Source organism: Phascolarctos cinereus, unplaced genomic scaffold, assembly GCF_003287225.1.
Source record: "Phascolarctos cinereus isolate Bilbo 61053 unplaced genomic scaffold, phaCin_HiC Scaffold_1;HRSCAF=81, whole genome shotgun sequence".
NCBI lineage: Eukaryota > Metazoa > Chordata > Mammalia > Diprotodontia > Phascolarctidae > Phascolarctos > Phascolarctos cinereus.
The window spans coordinates 109,820,069-109,837,656 of record NW_027555514.1 but is presented as its reverse complement, the minus strand read 5'-3'; the positions used below and the strand labels follow the sequence as shown (position 1 = coordinate 109,837,656).

Genomic DNA, 17,588 nt, shown 5'->3' with positions numbered 1-17,588 from the left:
GAGAAGCTACTGATGTTGTAGATTAATGTTTCTTTGGATTGGCCAAGACACCAATGGTTTAAACAGAAAATATTGTGTAATAACAGGAAGAAGAACCTACCGGAATAGGTCTCTGTGCTGATTTTCTGGGAAAGAGCATTTTATTTGCCATGAAATTACTACAAACTAAATAATGCATTTCCCCCCATTCCATCATCCTTTTTCTCAGTCGCTTACAATATTTGCCCACTTGCTCAGCTTCTCCCTTCTATGAATCTATTTAATCACCCATCTTGTGTCTCTCCTACCTACTCGCAGTTTCACTTATTCTTCACCAATGTTTTATAAAATGTCTATGTTTTGTCTACAAATATCTTTTTCAAAAGGGAACAGATAACCTCAAATTACTGCCCTGGGCACAATCACCCTTATGTGAGAATAGCGTCAACTGCTATACTTTCCCTATCAGAGAGATATTAACAGGGTTTGAGGTTTAAGTCTCACTAAGAGCTTATTCACACTCCTGTAAATCTTAACACACATTCTTTGACAGCCACTTGCACAAACACAAACACATAGTTATCTTCTCTTTATTAAGTTCATAGCCACATGTTAACATTCTGAGATGGGTATTTTCACATGCTCCTTCAAATACTCAGTTGCCCAAGCAATTGAGTTTTTTCCATGATAGTTCCTTGTATAGAGATAAGTGCACATTCACGAGCTTGTGTATATATGTAGTGTGTGGCTAAGAGAGAGCAGAGAGGGCACTTGATTGGGTGGGTTAGAAGACAGTGGAGAGAGTCGATAGATAACATAAGTGAATGACTTTGGTTGGGCGGAGGAAAGGTTGAAAGGTGAGCAAGATCATGGGAGGATTCTGGGGTTTGTTTATGTGAGAAAGTGACTGAGAACTCTCCCTCATCTTCTTGACAGGAGAAACCTGACTATTGGCTCTTTGTCCTTTACACATTGCCTCGACTAACAGAATTAGATCGGAAGAAGATTAAAGTGGAACAAAAGGTACTGTCCTTAAGGTCTGATAATAATTCACAGAATTACAGAATGTGAGAATCAGAAGGGAACTCAGCAGACCATATAATACCAATGCATGCATGAAAGTAATCCCAACTGTAACATGACCAACAAAGAGTCATTCAGCCTCCGCTTGAAGACCTCCAAGAAGGGAGAACCCATTGCCTTTCCATGCAGTCCATTCCATTTTCAGATAGCTCTAATTCTGGGGAAATTTTTCCTGAAATCAAACCTGAATTGGCCCTTTTACAACTTCCTCACATTGTTCATGATTCTGCCTTTTGGGGCAAGTCTGATTTCCACCCCTCATTCTCCTCTGTCATCTCCTCTCCAAATCTTCTCTTTTTCGGGCTAAATATGTTTCTTCAAATAGTCCTCATGTATCATGGACTCTAGGCCCTTCCCCGTCATGATTCCCTTTCTCTAGACACTGTTCCTGTTTTTCAATGTCTTTCTTAGACAGTGGTACCCAGAACTAAACATCACGCTCTGGATAAGTTCTGATGAGCGCAGGTTATAGGGAGGGTATCACTGCCCTATTCCTTGAAATTACATCCTTCTTAATGCAGCCCCAACGATTGCATTTTTGGGGTGTGCTACATTGCATTGCTGATCCATAGGAAGCTTATAGGCTGCTAAAACCACCGGCTTTCTTTTCTCTTCAGAATAACTGCTCTCTATCAATGTCTCTCCCATTTTATATTTGTGAGGTTGATTTTTTTGCACCCAACTGCAAGAATTTACATTTATTCCAATTGATTTTCATCTTATTAGATTCAGCCTAATGATCTTATCAAGATCCTTTGGATTCTATCATTCACTGCATTAGCAATCCCTCCTGGTTTTGTGTCATTTGTAGATTTGATGTGTATATCATTTAGGTCTTTATCTAAGTCACTGATAAAAATGTTAAATTGTCCAAGGCCAAGTACAAATCCCAGGATTTGTCCCTTTTTTTCTTTTTGCCGTTTTATTTTGGTTCTCTACTTGTTTGTGGCTATTTCTTGGTCCCCTTCTCAGGTTCGCCTTCCTCCCCTTGCCCTCTAAGGGTGGAGGTTCCCTCTAAGCCCTAATCTTGGCTCTCTTCTTACCTCTTTACTCTTTTAGTGAACTTACTTACTTTCATGGCTTCAATTTTTCTCCTCTATATTTTTAGTTCCCAAATTGATCTCCTTTCCCAAAGCTGCAATGCCACATTTTAACTGCCTGCTAAACATCATCGTCTGAAGATGCTTCCTAAACCTCCAGTTCAACATATCCAAAATTGGAGTTATCTTTCCCTCAGAAACCATCCACACTCTCAAATTCTCTTTTTGGCACTACCATCCTCTCAGGGTGCAGGACTAAAAGCTATGAACTCAATCTTTGGCTATTCAATCCAGTCCAATCCAACATGGATTTTAAAATTTCCTAATATATGTAAGATGCTGTGCTAGGTTCTGGGGATGTAAAGATGAAATGAAAAACATCCCTTGTCTTCAAGAAGGTTGCATTCTTTTTAAGATACGGCATACAAATGGACACGTTCATCCATGATAGTTTGAAGACAAGAGAAAGCACTAACAACTAGGAAGATAAGGAAAGTATTCCAGTAGAAGGTGGTGCATGAGAGGAACCTGTAAGAAAAAGATGGAGATGAGGAGAGAGGGTATTCTGGACACTGGGGACAGCCTCTCCAAAGGCAGGGAGGGAGAATCAAAGATGTTGGATTTGTTGAAGAAGGAGGCCATCTTGTCTGGAATGCAGAGTGTGTGAAGGGGTGCAATATGAAATAATTGACAAGCAATAGATGTACCTGCTATGTACTAGACATTACGCTAGGTGCTAGGGATGCACATACAGAGAGTGAAACCATCCCTGCCCTTGAGGAGCTTATATTCTTAGCTTGGAAAAATAGTGGAGCCAGACTAACAAGGGCTTTAAATGCCAAGTTGAGGCATTTTTATTCTATCCTAGAGGGATACACATCTAAACAAATTAAAGATATAGACAGCCCTCTCTTTCTTGGCACTTATAGTCTAAGCCAGACAATTATAGTATCAATAGAGATTTTAAAATTTAAAAAATATTTAAATCATTAAGCAACTGAACAGAGTAAAACATGTTGCCTTAACCCAGTGATCTATCACTTTAATGCTTCACTACCAAGAATGACTAAAGGTCAAGAAATCAAAGGATTCTAGGGTAGTAATTAGAATCTAGTGATCCTAGAACCTCTTTAATCCTTAGTTTCCTATAATTCTTTACCTGGGAAACATTGCTCCTGGTCAATCCCCGTAGTCCCATTCCTCTATTTCTGCTTCAGAGGCTTTTGAGTTTTGTGGGAGAAATTCAAAGCTGATTCTACCTAATATTTCACTGATATTTTTAGCACATAATCTCAGCTGGATTCTTGCTATGCTCCACAGTCCTTCTACTCTACCCTTATTGATGATCTATTTCATTCCTCATCTATCATCCCTTATTTTTCCTTATCTCCTTTTTTATCCCCTCCCTCCCAAATTATAGGAGATTGCCTAGTTTCTTATTTCAGAGATTACTGAGGCCATTTTATATGAGTTCTCTTACCTCTGTTATCTCCTCTCCTCCATTCTGCATAACTTCCCTAACATCATTACCTTTCCTTCCTTTTGGTCACAGAAGTGGTATACCTTCTCAGTACTAAGACCAATATCTTTAACTATTCCCCTAATCCTATTCCTTCCTGCCTCCTCCAATACCTTGCTCAGTTCCAGAAGCATCTTTCTCAAAAGCTTCTCTTTGTTATTATTCTTCAATCTCCCTCTTCCTATTTGTTTACAAACATGCAGATTACCCTAATCCTATAAAAGCATTTCCTTGACCCTTCTAATCCATCCATTTACCACCCTATCTCTCCACTGCTAATCTCAGAAAAATTTTCTACACTCCACGTTTCCATACCCTCACTCCCCTCTCTTCTCTTCTCCTCTTATAACATGGCATCCACCTCCAACATTCTAGGAAAACTTCTCTAGAGTGAGTCAATGATCTCCTAATTGTCAGATCCAGTGGCCTTTTTTATAAAGCTCTCATCTTCTTTGATCTCTCTGCAGCTTCATCATTGTTGATCAACCCCATGTATTTAATACTCTTTGGCTTTGCTTTAAGAGACACCACAGTCTCCTGCTTCTCTTCCTCTTTCTGTAAATGCTCCTCCTATAAGGGTCCATCCTAACCTTCTTTCTGCCCCGCATTGGCATTCTCATCTGCTCCCTGTGACCTCTCTGCAGGTGATTTTCAAATCTCCATTTCTTGTCCTAGACCTCTCTTCTGCCTAGACTCCATCTCCAGCTGCTCTATAGGACCCCCTTCCTGCATGTCCCAGTAAAACCTCACACTCAGCATGTTCAAAACTGAGCTCATTATAAAACCATGGGATTATTTTTCGTTCTTTCTTTTGCCTTGCCTCTCCTATAAGATCAGTTATCAAGTACAGTAAGTCTCACTTTTTCAGTATCTTATGCATCCTGCACCCTTCTTTGTTGTCACTGTCATCTCCTTAGTACAGGTTTTCCTTAATATCTGCCTAGACTCTTGGAACAGACGCCAACAACTCTTCCCACCTCCAGTTAATTCTCCTCCAATTCATCCTTTATCCCATCACAAGAAGCACTTTTCTCATACATATCATGTCATTCCTTCACTCAAAAGTATTCCATAGCTCCTGCTGAGCAACGTACAGCCTCTTCTGTCTGGTATGCAAGACCCTTACCTTCTGAGGCCACCCTACCTTTCCAAAGGTATTTGGGATTTCCTATTACCTATTATTTGCCTTCACCCACTCAAGCTGACTGTGCTACTTGAAACTCAATGTTCTCGTCTCTCCCCTCTGAGCAGACACACTGGGATCTCCATGCTTTTGGAATGTTCTACTTTCCTCTTTCACCCGTGGTATCCCTACTCATATGTAAAAGTCCAATCCTCCATGATGCTTTGTTTGGCTTTAAATCTCTACTACCTAGCACCTAGTAGGTACTTGATAATTGCTCATTTAATTGAATTAATCTCCCTTGTTGATGAACTTCCCTCTTCTATTTCACATAGCATTTTTTAAAAAATTTTCTAATACTTAGATAAAATATTGGGTATTATAGCTATTTGTTTTTGGTGTATTTTCTCTCCATAATAGACTGTAGGGTATATCTTATTATTTAATCTAAAATCTGTGCCTTTCCCACTAATATTAGATGAACTGCAAAGGCCTTCCCAACTCTTAACACTCTGTGATTCTTATTTTAAAAGGTTATTTTGAAATTTTAAAAATACTGTACACATTGATTAATAAAAAGGAAGTTTAAAGGGAACATTATCAAAATCCTCCATTACTATTCGTTACTAAGGATGGATTAGAAAAATAGGCAACATTGATATTGAGAACTATAAATTTAAGCTATTCCCTCCTTTCATGATAAAAATTGGATTTTTGAAATCTATCACATATAATCACAGCTTTAAAGCTTTGTTTACTTCATCCTCTCCCCAAACGCAAGTTGTAAATGAGTAAATAAAGAACAGCTCAATTTCCACTTATTATTTTCTGTTCGTTTGTCTCAGGAGTTCATTTATTCTCAGGAGTTGAATTGGGTGAGGAGTCTTTAATAAGCTAAACAGGAGAACTGGAACTTTTAATTAGGAAACACCTTTCTCCTCTTTATATAGAGATTTGCTATGGTGACATCATCTCCCTTCTCTCTCTCTCTCCCCCTCTTCCCTGCCCCACTCCCTTCCATTTTTACTTCTGGAAACAGGTTGAAGCATTGAACAAGTACAACCCTCCCCCTGAAGTAGTTGCCGCTCAGGATCATCTGACCCACATTGCAAACAGCATGATGCAGCCTCAGAGGATCTTTGACAGGTAGGTGCATTTAGCCATCCATGGCCCACACTCGGGACCATACATGGGTGATGCTCAAGCTCACCAAAGCAGCCCAAGATGTTTATTGGCGCTGTCTTAGAGGATGTTGTTCCCCTTGGTGATACCACTTTCCCTCTGTTAGAAAATGCTCCAGCTTGTTTGTTTGCACAAGACTATGCTAGTCCTGCTTCCCAATGTCCTGTCCTTTATAGCTAAAAGTGATGATGCTCTACTTTTCCAGTGGAGATCATCCTGGGCTCCCTCATGACCTATGGTACAGGCTTGCAAAGTGGCTTTTGATTTTGGAAACAGAGCTTGCATATGGCTATAGCCATGAAGCAATAAAATGGCTTGTACCAGGAAGAACTGAAATCTGTGGCCTTGGCCTTATTGGGAGAATTGAGTTAGTCTATAATGCCATAGAGAATTGTTCATTAACATTTGAGTAAACACCTAAATACCTCCGTCAAAGAATTTTAAACTAATACAGATCTTTGGGATAGCCCTCTGGTAGCAATAATAACTTGCGTTTATATATGCTTTAGACTTAGCCTAAGGGAAAAGCTAACATTTTCATTACACACAGCTTAGAAATAAGCTTAGAAATCCAACATGGTTGAACTGAAAAATGAATTTGGTCTGCCACTTTGAAACTTTGAGCAAGGTTTGCAATAGTTTCTCTATTTCTTTTTAAATAGGCTGTTGGGGCAGATAGCCATTTATGCTACAAGTGTAGGATGCAAAAATTATATCAACATCTAAAGGAATTTTAAAAAATACTTATAAAACCTCTGGGATTAAATGGCTCTAAAATGTCTGCTCTTCATATAGAATTTACTCCATCATTTTGAATTCTTGGGAACCTAGGAAGACTAAAATGTTTTAGTTTTCAACAAAGGACACAATTTTTTTTTTTACAGTTTGATAACCCAGGCACTGAATATTATAAAATGTGTTCATTGCATTCTTTTGCAAAATGTTTTTATCATTTCTTTGAGTATTTCTAGAAAAGTACATTTGACTTAACATAAGAACATTTATGATTTCATTGTTTTGTTTTGTTTTTTCCAGTAAGAGACGCTAGTTGTATCATGCATACATTCATATAAAAATATGTGTGGAACAAAATCTGCCGCACTAGTTGGATAACCAAGTGACTGATCATTTTTGATCTACCCCTGGACAAAGACTGATGTTTTTCTTTACCAGAAATTGCTGCTTTAAGGGGCATGTAGATGGTGCGGTGAATAGAGCACCAGCCCTGGAGTCAGGAGGAGGGTTCAAATCCAGCCTCAGACATTTGACACTGTGTGACCCTGGGCAAATCACTTAACCCCGAATGCCTCACCAAAAAAAAATAGCTGTTTTGCTTGCAGGGGTTCTAATTTTAGCATGGGTGGAAAATAGGAACATCACCAAATAGCCACCAATGGCTTTGATTACTATACCTCCATGTCTTAGCTAGCTTCCCTTTTGTTTCTGTCCCTTTGAACATTCCCTCTCCTGAAAGTCATGTCTGTTTATATCTGCTAATAAAACTGTATCTTTCAAGCAAGTCTTTTAATTTTCTTTGGAGCTAATATGTTTTCAAACAGGTGAACATATGGTTTAGTACTTAAGGTAACAACCAATTTTTTAAATTACATTTCTCAGTATGCCAGTGTTCAGTTAGGAAACCATACATTGTATCCATTAATGAAATCTATCTAATTCTTTTTTATTCTCTGATTGATGAATTTAATGTTATACAGTCTAATTTTCTGGTACTTTATCATGTTAAATCAAAATCAGTAATCAATTTTAATTTATTAAACTTTACAGTCAAACCAGCAAAATACAAATGAAATGCCTGGTAGGTCATTACTAGAAAGAAAAGTTTCAGGTTACTGGGGATTACATTTAGAAGCCAATGAGAAGCAGCATGGCACAGTGAGATGACCTTGGAACCAGGTTCTACCTGTGACACATGCTGGCTCTGTGAGCTGGGGAAAGCCAGGTAGCTTCTCTCAGCCCTAGGCAGCTCTCTAAGACTGTAAGGTACAGAGGAAGTCCTGACTTGCATTGTTAGAGGGAGTTTTCTCACCTGGGAGTTCCCTAAATTGATGAGGTCACAGGTCCAGTCCCTAGCTATATCACTAAAGTCCCCAAGTAAACTAAAGTTTAAAATTTTCTTTTTCTTTTTTTTTCCTTAAATATATGTTTGGATTTTTACTTTATGACTATCTTTGATCTGAATATTATATATGGTGATCCTTTAGTTTTTTGAAAGGATCATTGTAGTGAACACATTTTATGTTCGTAAAAATAATCATTACAGAGGCAGCTGGTAATGCTCAAGATAGAGTGTTGTGCCTGGAGTCAGGAAGACCTGAGTTCAGATGTGACCTTAGACACTTCACTAATTGTGTGAATTTAGGCAAGTCATTTAACCTCTTGTTTGCCTCAGTGTCCTCAACTGTAAAATGGGGATAATAATAGCGTCTATATTTGCAAGATTGTTGTGAGGATCAAATAAGATAATATTTGTAAAAAGTGCCTGGCACATAGTAGACGTTTTAAGTGCTTTTTTCCTCTCCCCTTCCTTGTTTTAATAGTAATTACAGCAGTAAAGGTAGGAAATTTGGTTTCTATCTAGATATCATATAACTGAGCATAGATGTGTTGGGTTTTGTGTTGTTACAGCACCTTGCCTAGCCTGGATGCTCCTTATCCTATGTTGGTATTAGTTGGTCCACAAGCCGGAGGGAAACGTGAGCTTGCTCACCAACTTTGCAGGCAATTCAGCACTTTCTTCAGACACGGGTGAGTTCGTTCATTAGCTTGTGAGACTGGGAAGACCCCACAGATGTTAAGTCTGAATCTCATTTTAAGGCAACCATAGCGTTTGGCAGAATATATTCTGTTTTAATAACCCTGGTGTGTGAGGAGATTTTGAGAAGCAGGCATTATAGTAGCTGGTCAATGAATATCAGTTGGTGATGAGAGTGAAGCCTTGGTCCTCATGAGTAAATGGTTAATATTTTGAGCCAGATGAGGGTCTGGTGATACGTACTTAAATTGTCTGGGAATGGCTGGCTGTCTATCGCCGTGCCTGTACCATGCCACGGGGAAGCAGGGATGATTGTCGAACTGTCTTCGATATGAGAACCGCCCAACAAGCAGCAAGAAGCTAAATATTTCCTGCTGCAAAAAAAATCCCCCAGTCAACCTCTTCATGCCATTCGGCATGCACCCATTGGTAGCTTCTTCGCTATATCAACTTCTTCACAGAGTTTTCTTACAGAACAGCAGAGCATTTCTTGGCAGTAACTTTTCAGATGCATGACTTCATTCGGAGCCAGCCCAGAATAATTCTCCAGAGCCTGGAAACACTTTTCTTTTTAATGCAACATGATGGTGTTTGAAAGCAGTCTCATCCTGTTGCAACACAGCGTGTCAGTATGAATCACAATGTTGTGATGTTCGGGTTTGCTGCACTGGATAAACTCGCACTAGTGACAGCCTTCTATTAGCATACACTGAACAGCGTGTCTCTTTCAGTCCTTGATGTGCGCTTGTGTCTTTTCAAGGAGTGGCGTGTTTCACAAGGAAGGAAAAAGAAAGGTTGGTGGGTTTTTTTTCCCCTCTCACGTCAGTGTTGTGATTTTCTGAAGTGGATGCTTTGCCTGGTGACAGAACAAAATAAAAGCTGAGAAAAATTACAGGAAGCCAGAGCCATCCTGAATGTCCTCCAAGTGATGATGTGCTCTCTTCAAAGGCTGTTGAGAGTGAGACATCAAGCTGGGATTGTGGTTCGTGTGCCTTTGAAATATTCCCTTTATTTGCATGGATGAGAAACAGACTGATTTTTGACTAGCAGTCTAACAGCAACAAATTGGAAATGTGACTCAACAAAAGATAAGCAAAGAAAAGCAAAATGCAAGTGGTTTTCTAATACTGCTTTTTCAGTCTCTTTTTTCTTAAGCTAATCATAATCAGACAAGGCAAATAGTATTTTGAATAGGCCTATCTTATTTAGACTTTTAAAATCATATTCCTCACTTAACCTCATGACACAAATACTATGAAATATTCTGATGAGGAAAAGATTTCAGATACCCAGAAGCAACTAATAAATTAACTAATATATTCTAATAAATTAGGTTACAATGTGAGAATAAAACCTCAAAGTATCACTGTGCCAACTAATCGAGATTCCCCAGACCAGTTTAAAAGAATGTCTGGCATAATTCCAGAGAGAAAATGGCAAAGATGTCCAATTTCCAAGGATGTCTCTGTCTTTATGGTCCTGAACTCCAAATATGAGAACTTTCCAGTGAAGGGCAGTAACTGGAGGTAAGCCAGGTACCTTCTATGAATCCTTCCTTTCTTTTGGCCCATGATTATGCCCTTGGGCTGACCATCCTGGTCCAATGAGATACCATCCATTTTCATGCATTCATCAGTCAAACAGTTAGTGATCCCCTGCTACACGCAGGGGCGCTGTGCTAGTTGCCAAGGACATAACAGTGAATACATGACAGCGTCTTCACTTATGGTGGCCAGACCCCTCACGGGGAGTGAAGATGTGATAATGTTCCCCATCCACCTTCAGTAGGACGTGCAATTGAAGAGGAAGCATCACATCATGGAAAGAAGGACAGAGCTGGGTTCAAGTTCTAGGTCTGACACTTACCATGTATAACCACGAATAACTGCTCTATCACCTCAAGCTTCTCATTCCCCATCTATCCCTCACTCAGCTGTCAAAGTGATTTTGCTAAAGCACAGATCTGACCACATCCCTCCCTCCCCCTGCCCCAACTCACTAAACTTCAGTGACTCCCTCTAAAGTCCTTCACAACCTGGCCCCTTCCTTCCTCTCCAGTCTTCTTACATTCCGTTCCTCTTCGTGTATCTACAATCCATCAGCGTCACCCTTACCATCCTTCGCACATGGCACTCTAATTCCCCAACGCCAGGCTTTTTCAGAGGTGTTCACCCCTACCCAGAATGCTTCTCCCTCCTCACCTCTGCCTCCTGGCTTCCTTAAAAATCCAATTCGAACCCCGTACTCTTTAGGAGACTTTTCCTAGTTTCCCTTTAACCGCCCATTGCCTTCCCTCTGAGATTACCTTTTATTTACATTGTATGAATCTTGTGTTACAGTGATTTGTGTTCTGTCTCCCCTAGTAGAATGTTGAATGCTTGAGGGCAAGGAGCATATTTTTGCCTTTCTTTATGTCTTGGTGCTTAGCATAGTACCTGGCACATAGCTAGCGCTTAATTAATGATTGTTAACTGCCTGCCTTCCTGCCTAATATCACAGATGAGCAACTTGTTAATTAACATCTGGCGGCTGGGGTCAAGGACAACTGGGTGGTGCAGTGGATAATGTGCCAGTCCTAGAATCAGGAAGACCTGAGTTGAAATTTAACCTTACACACTTACTAGCTTCCTGACCCAGGGCAAGTCACTTCACCCTGTTTGCCTCAGTTTCCTCATCTGTAAAATGAGCTGGAAAAGGAAATGGCAAACCACTCCAGTAACTTTGCCAAGAAAGGTTCAAATGGGGTCAGGAAGAGTCAGATACGACTGAAATGGCTATACAACAACAAGCTTGGTGGTATAAGTAGCCTTGGAGTCAGAATAACCTGAGTTCGAATCCTGTCTCAGACACTTACTAGTTATGTGACCTAGGCGAGTCACTTAACCTCACTCATCCTCAGTTTCTTTACCTGCGAAACAGGGATTAATAAAAGCACCCAACTCATAAGGTTGTTGGGAGGATGAAATGAAAGTACTTTGTAAACCTTAAAGAGGTATACAAATACTAGCTATTCATATTTGCTTTTCAGCATAAATAAATCTCAGTTTAATTTTGTATTACCTTCTAATAGAATTTACCCTTTTAAAAAATGCTTAACTTTTTACCTCTATCCATAGCACAGCATTAAATTTAATGGCCTGCTGTCTTAATTGGTTTGTCTGTGGTGGTGTTATGCAGCAGCAGAATTCTCTAATGCCATAGTTTTCACTGCACTGGAGAATTTTTACCTCGAGCACAAAATTTCTTAGTATTTGACACCCCACTTAGGCTCTCTTGTGGCAGTCACTGGAAGCGTTGAAAGTAATCACTTCCCAAATATGAAGACTAGCAACAAAAACCTGTCTTCCCTACCAAAGGAATGTCCTGGAAATAGCCAGTTCTCTGTAAAAACTAAACATCATTTGATTAATCTCCTAAACATCTTTAGTTCCTGTAACCTCACCAAGGTTTCCAAGCACCTCACCATCCTCTTCAGTCCTAGCTGGACACCCTTCAGTTTGTTATCGTCCTTGAGATATGATTGAATGCTCATTCTCACCGTGGAATAATGCTAGTGTTGTAGCAGCCAGAATCTAACATTTGTCTTTGTTTCTGTATCTACCAAATGAAACTAGTAGAACTTGACCCATTTTATAGGAATTTACTGTGACTTAACTAACCAGTGATGAAGGAACATGGGGAAAACAGTGTATAGTATGTTATATTTCTCCCTAGAGGGAAAATATGTATATTAAAACTCTTTTTAAAAAAATAATAAAAATGCCCATATAGATGTGGGGTGTCACTAAGTTGAAGTTTTGGCAATATTTCAGTGTTTTCTCTATTATACATTTCTTTTCTGGGGTGTTTATATTTAGCTTATCCAGGGGCAATCAGGTATACAATAGATAGAGAGTTGGACCTGGAGTCAAGAAGATATGAGTTAAAATCCAGCCTCAGAAACCCTCAAGCTATATGACCTGGGCAAGTGACTTCACCTCTGTCTGCCTCATTTTCCTCATTTATAAAATAAGGGTAATTAAAATATCACTTAATTCCCAGGGTTGTTGTGAGGATCAAATGATATAATAGTTGTAAAGCATTTAGCATGGTACTTGGCACACAGTAGGTGTTTAATAAATGTTTGTTTCTTTCCTATTTAGACAGCCTATTATATAATGTTTCTACAAGTGACAATTGGACAATAGCTTCAAATATTTATCAGGGGGATTGGGCCCTTTTTTATGAACCAAAAGTAGAGTTCATAAGGTGTCATTCCAGTAAATGCAGGTGCTGTTGGCTACCATCACGCTAATGAGACTATTGTTTTCTTTGCCTGGGTAGAAGCTATAAATCATAATAAAATCAATGAACATTTCCCAAGCACATTTTTAGCTGTGCAAGACACTGCTAATTCAAATTATGTTTTCTCTGTAAGAAATTCTATAAAATTTCCTGTCCAATCAATTATTCTGGCAGTGTGGAAAGGTCACAGCATAGTGGATCAAGAAGGTGATTCCTGCTCCACTGATTCACATGCCCCTACTGACCTGGGAAAGGTTTAGCACCTAGTACAATGCCTGCCACATAGCATCGTAGATGATTAGTAAATTCTTATCCTTTTACCAAGGTCTGTTAGTGTCTTCACATAGTGAAACTAATTTTAAGGAATTGTGACAACCTCTATTTAGAGTTTCCTTGCTGTCTTGGGTTTATAATTAAATGTAATATAGATATTAAAATAAATATTAAATATTAAAAACAACTCTTATGGTCTCTTGATTATCTGCACTAATGGAGGGGAACAGCATTGTTAATAATGGAAACTATTTGGATTTGGAATTTTTAAAAATAAATTTGTTTATTTATTTATGTATAGTTTTCAACATTCACTTCCATAAGATTTTGAGTTCCAAATTTTCTCCCTATCTCTCCCTCCCCCCACCCAAATGGGCATGTAAATTGATATAGGCTCAGCATATACATCATATTAAACCTATTTTCACATTAGTCATGTTGTAAAGAAGAATTAGAACCAATGGGAGAAACTATGAGAAAGAAGAAACAAAAGAGGAGAGAGACACAGAGAGAGAGAGAGAGAGAGAGAGAGAGAGAGAGAGAGAGAGAGAGAGAGCAAATAATATGCTTTGATCAGCATTCAGACTCCATAGTTCTTTTTCTAGATGTGGACAACATTTTCCATCATGAATCTTTTGGAGTTTTTTTTAGATCCTTATATTGCTAAGAAGAGATAAGTCTATCAAAGTTAGTCATCACACAATGTGGCTGTCACTTGTACAATGTTCTCCTGGTTCTGCTCACTTCACTCAGCATCAGTTCACATAAGTCTTTCCTGATCTCTGAAGTCTGCAGCTCATCGTTGCTCATAGTATAATAGTATGGAAAAATATTTTAGGTTGTTTTTCCACCTGAAAGATTTACCTTTTAAATTGACTTTTTTTTTTTGCATAGTACGCTATCAGAATTAGTTGGGGATCCCCAGAACACACAGCAACAAAAGAAGCAGTATAGGGAAGAAGCATATATAGGGAAAAGGCCATCAGTTGAGTTATGAGACCTGCATTCTAGGGTTAGCTATGAGAAAAGTTATATTTAAGTTTCATCCTAGATAAAATAGGAATACTATGTGCCTTGTCTGCTTGAGAAGTTTGGAATGAGGACTCAACAAGAGAGTGCATTTGAAATGTTTTAGAAAAGCATAAGGCACTACTCAATTACTATTAGTGTTATTAACAAGTGGTAGCAAGGAGTCATTTATGGGACAGGAGAAGGATAAGGAAGCATCCGTGGAGGCCTAGAAGAAAACAGTGAGAGAGGTAGGAGGGGAATCATGAGACTGCGATGTCAAGTATGCCAAAGGAGGAGAGAGTATCAAGGAAAAAGAGGAGTTGGGGGCCAGGGGGAGGTTATCAACAGTGCCAAATCCTGTGGAGAAATGAAAAGAGGATGAATGGGGAAAAAGCCTTGTATTTTGTGACAAGGATGCCATTGGGATCATGAAGGAAAGGCTTTGGTGGAGTAGTTGGGCATGGAAGGCAGATTGTGAAGGGTTTTGAGGAACACGTGAGTAGTGAGAAAATGGAAGCAGTGAAGTAAACCACTCTTTTTTGCACTAAAATGCATTAAAATGAATGTAAGACATAAGATGGTAGCCAAAGATGAGTAGCAAGGTCAATAATAAGTTTTTGTAGGAAGGGGAGATGCCGCTTCCTGTGTGAGCTGTTTCCTCATCAGATATGAGGGGGTTTGACTCAATCACCTCTCAGGACTCTTCCAGCTCAAAAACCTTAGGATCCTAAGAACTAAGCATGCTCCTAAAGAACTGGGATCCAAAAAAATGTCAACTGACTGAGAAGTAGACAGAACATAAACATCACAACCTTCTTAAGTAGATAAAGTTACTTCTATTCTATCTAAGATGAAACACATACAGCTTGCCTAAGATTCCAAGGTCTTCAAGAAAGGGCCGGCTGTGACATGAATGTATAGAGAAGATTCATATTTATGGTGGAGGTTCAACAAAATAACCCCTAAGGTCCCTCTGTGATAAAGGGCTCTCTACCTCTTGTGATTTTATTGTACTGCAATATTGGCCCATAAGGCTTAATGATAACAAAGACCAGCAATTTCCTGAATCCATAATAAGAGTAATCTGCTTACATAGAATCAAAGAGTTTAAATCTTAATCATTTTTTTAAAATTCAAATTTGGATTTTCTCAAAAAAAATTGCTTTAACCATTCATTTTTCATCACATTTTAATGTAATGGAAACTGGTTAAATTAATAATTTTATGTCTTTCAGTGCCTGTCATACCACAAGACTGCCCTACTTTGGGGAAGGGGACCGAGTTGATTATCATTTTGTTTCTCCTGAAGTTTTTGATGAAATGCGATACTTGGTAAGAATTCTGGGTATTTCGGGAAAGAAGTAATCTTGTCTGCAGTATTGTTTTCAATGATGAATATATTATTATTTGAATGCTTCTCATGTTTTAGGAAAATTGATTCTTAACGTGTTAAGAAAATACTGCTGTGGTTTCTCTGCATCTGATATACCTGATACTAGTTGGGCTTTATGCCTTCAGTGTAGATAAATTCTACCAGACATAATTTAATGCTTATGGCTTAACCCATGCACAAGGCTTTGGTTATATGGTCAGAGACAGGGTCTTTGTATTCTGTATTAACAGGACATTCTAAATCTCACAGACCTATGCAAGCTTTTAGACAAAACTCAATCTGCTTTGTCTGTACTCTCTTATCCTCATGTTTCCAGAGATGCAGAGAACTTAACTGTTGTGGAGTTTACCTATGGGGAGAGAAGCCCTTAGATAGCCATATTTAAAGTATCTTTTATTCCTTGTGTGACCTAAATTCCCAACCAGGTGAAAGCTCTCCCTCATAAAACTGCCTCAGGTAGGCTCAGTATAATCTTGCTCACGTGAGATTTCATGTCTATTTTGGCAATTCTATCATTCCAGCCATCAGTAATTACACACCATACACTTATCTCTAAGAGCTTGACTTTATATCCATATGCAGAATGAGTCTCCAAAGACTATACTCTTTTTTTGGGGGGGGGGAACCTACAACTTTATTATTACATATTCATGCAATGCCGTGTTATCAAAACTATTCTTTCTCCCTCCCCCTCCGAGGCAATCAGGGTTAAGTGACTTGCCTACGGTCACACAGCTAGTGAGTTTCATGTGTCTGTGGCTGGATTTGGACTCAGGTCCTCCTGACTCCAGGGCTGGTGCTCTATCCAGTGTGCCATCTAGCTGCCCCTCAAAACTATTCATACAATTAATTACTATGACTCAATCTATGTTTGTTGCAAATATGTATTTACAGCAAATAGAGATTACTGCAAATATATTTATCCTCCAAAGTAACTGTACACTCTTGAAGTTGTCCCTTGAGCAAGAATAAAGGAATCGTGTGGCTCTGGGAAAGCGACTATGAGACCAGAGGGATCCATTCCCCACCTTGCACTGCACTTTTTTTCTTTATAGCTTACATGTTTTCTACCAAACAGTATTCCTGAGTCACAACTGGAGTGTGTAGCCATGGGAAACATGGCCACATTCCTTACAACTTTGAAGCTGCAAAGACAACAGCTATTATTGAGATGATTTTATCTAATGACCCACTGAATGTTGACTTCAAATGAGGTAGAAGATAGGGAAGCATGCACTCAGTCAGGCTCATTGCCAATCTCACAGAGGCGTCCCACACAGATTCCGAAAGGATAAAAGATTCTCTCTCTGATAAAGTTTTTCGATTTCATAGATGCCATTGTAATAATTACATTGGTTCCCCAGAACACTCTACAGATTTTCTTCAGTTAATAACTGAACAATAACTGAGTTAATAACTCAGAAAAGGTCATTTTAACCACTCACACTGTAAAAAACAAAGTGGATTAAAAATCATATTACCTAGCTTTTGGTATACAAATCAACAGGTATCTCAATGAGTTAGTAAATATATGCTTATGTGTATATGTGTTCTTATTGTTCAGTTGTTTCAGTCATGTCTGACTCTGCATGACCCCATTTGGGGTTTTCTTGGCAAAGATACTGGAGTGGTTCACCATTTCCTTCTCCAGCTCATTTTACAGATGAGGAAACTGAGGCAAAAATGGGGTTAGGTGACTTGCCCAGGGTCACGTAGCTAGGAAGTATTGAGGCTGGATCTGAACAAAGTCCTTCTTGACTCCAGGCTTGGTGCTCTATCCACTGCCCCACCTAGCTGCCCCTATAAAAATGCCCCCTGTATATACATACATAACATATGCATATACACATACACATACATAAATACATGTACATATGTATATGTATATATAGGACATCCCAAGAATCTTAGTGCAGTTGTAAGCTTGA

General features: G+C 39.0%; 1 protein-coding gene across 2 annotated transcripts in view; it reads left to right on the top strand.

The window, feature by feature from the left end:
* LRGUK (leucine rich repeats and guanylate kinase domain containing) overlaps nucleotides 1–17,588 on the top strand; it is a 119,246-nt gene that overhangs the window by 31,353 nt on the left and 70,305 nt on the right. For both annotated transcript variants that reach the window (XM_021002352.2, XM_078153659.1), the window contains exons 9-12: nucleotides 916–1,002; nucleotides 5,784–5,890; nucleotides 8,573–8,692; nucleotides 15,503–15,599. In XM_021002352.2, the coding sequence (XP_020858011.1) occupies nucleotides 916–1,002; nucleotides 5,784–5,890; nucleotides 8,573–8,692; nucleotides 15,503–15,599 (411 nt within the window). The remainder of the gene's footprint in view (nucleotides 1–915; nucleotides 1,003–5,783; nucleotides 5,891–8,572; nucleotides 8,693–15,502; nucleotides 15,600–17,588) is intronic.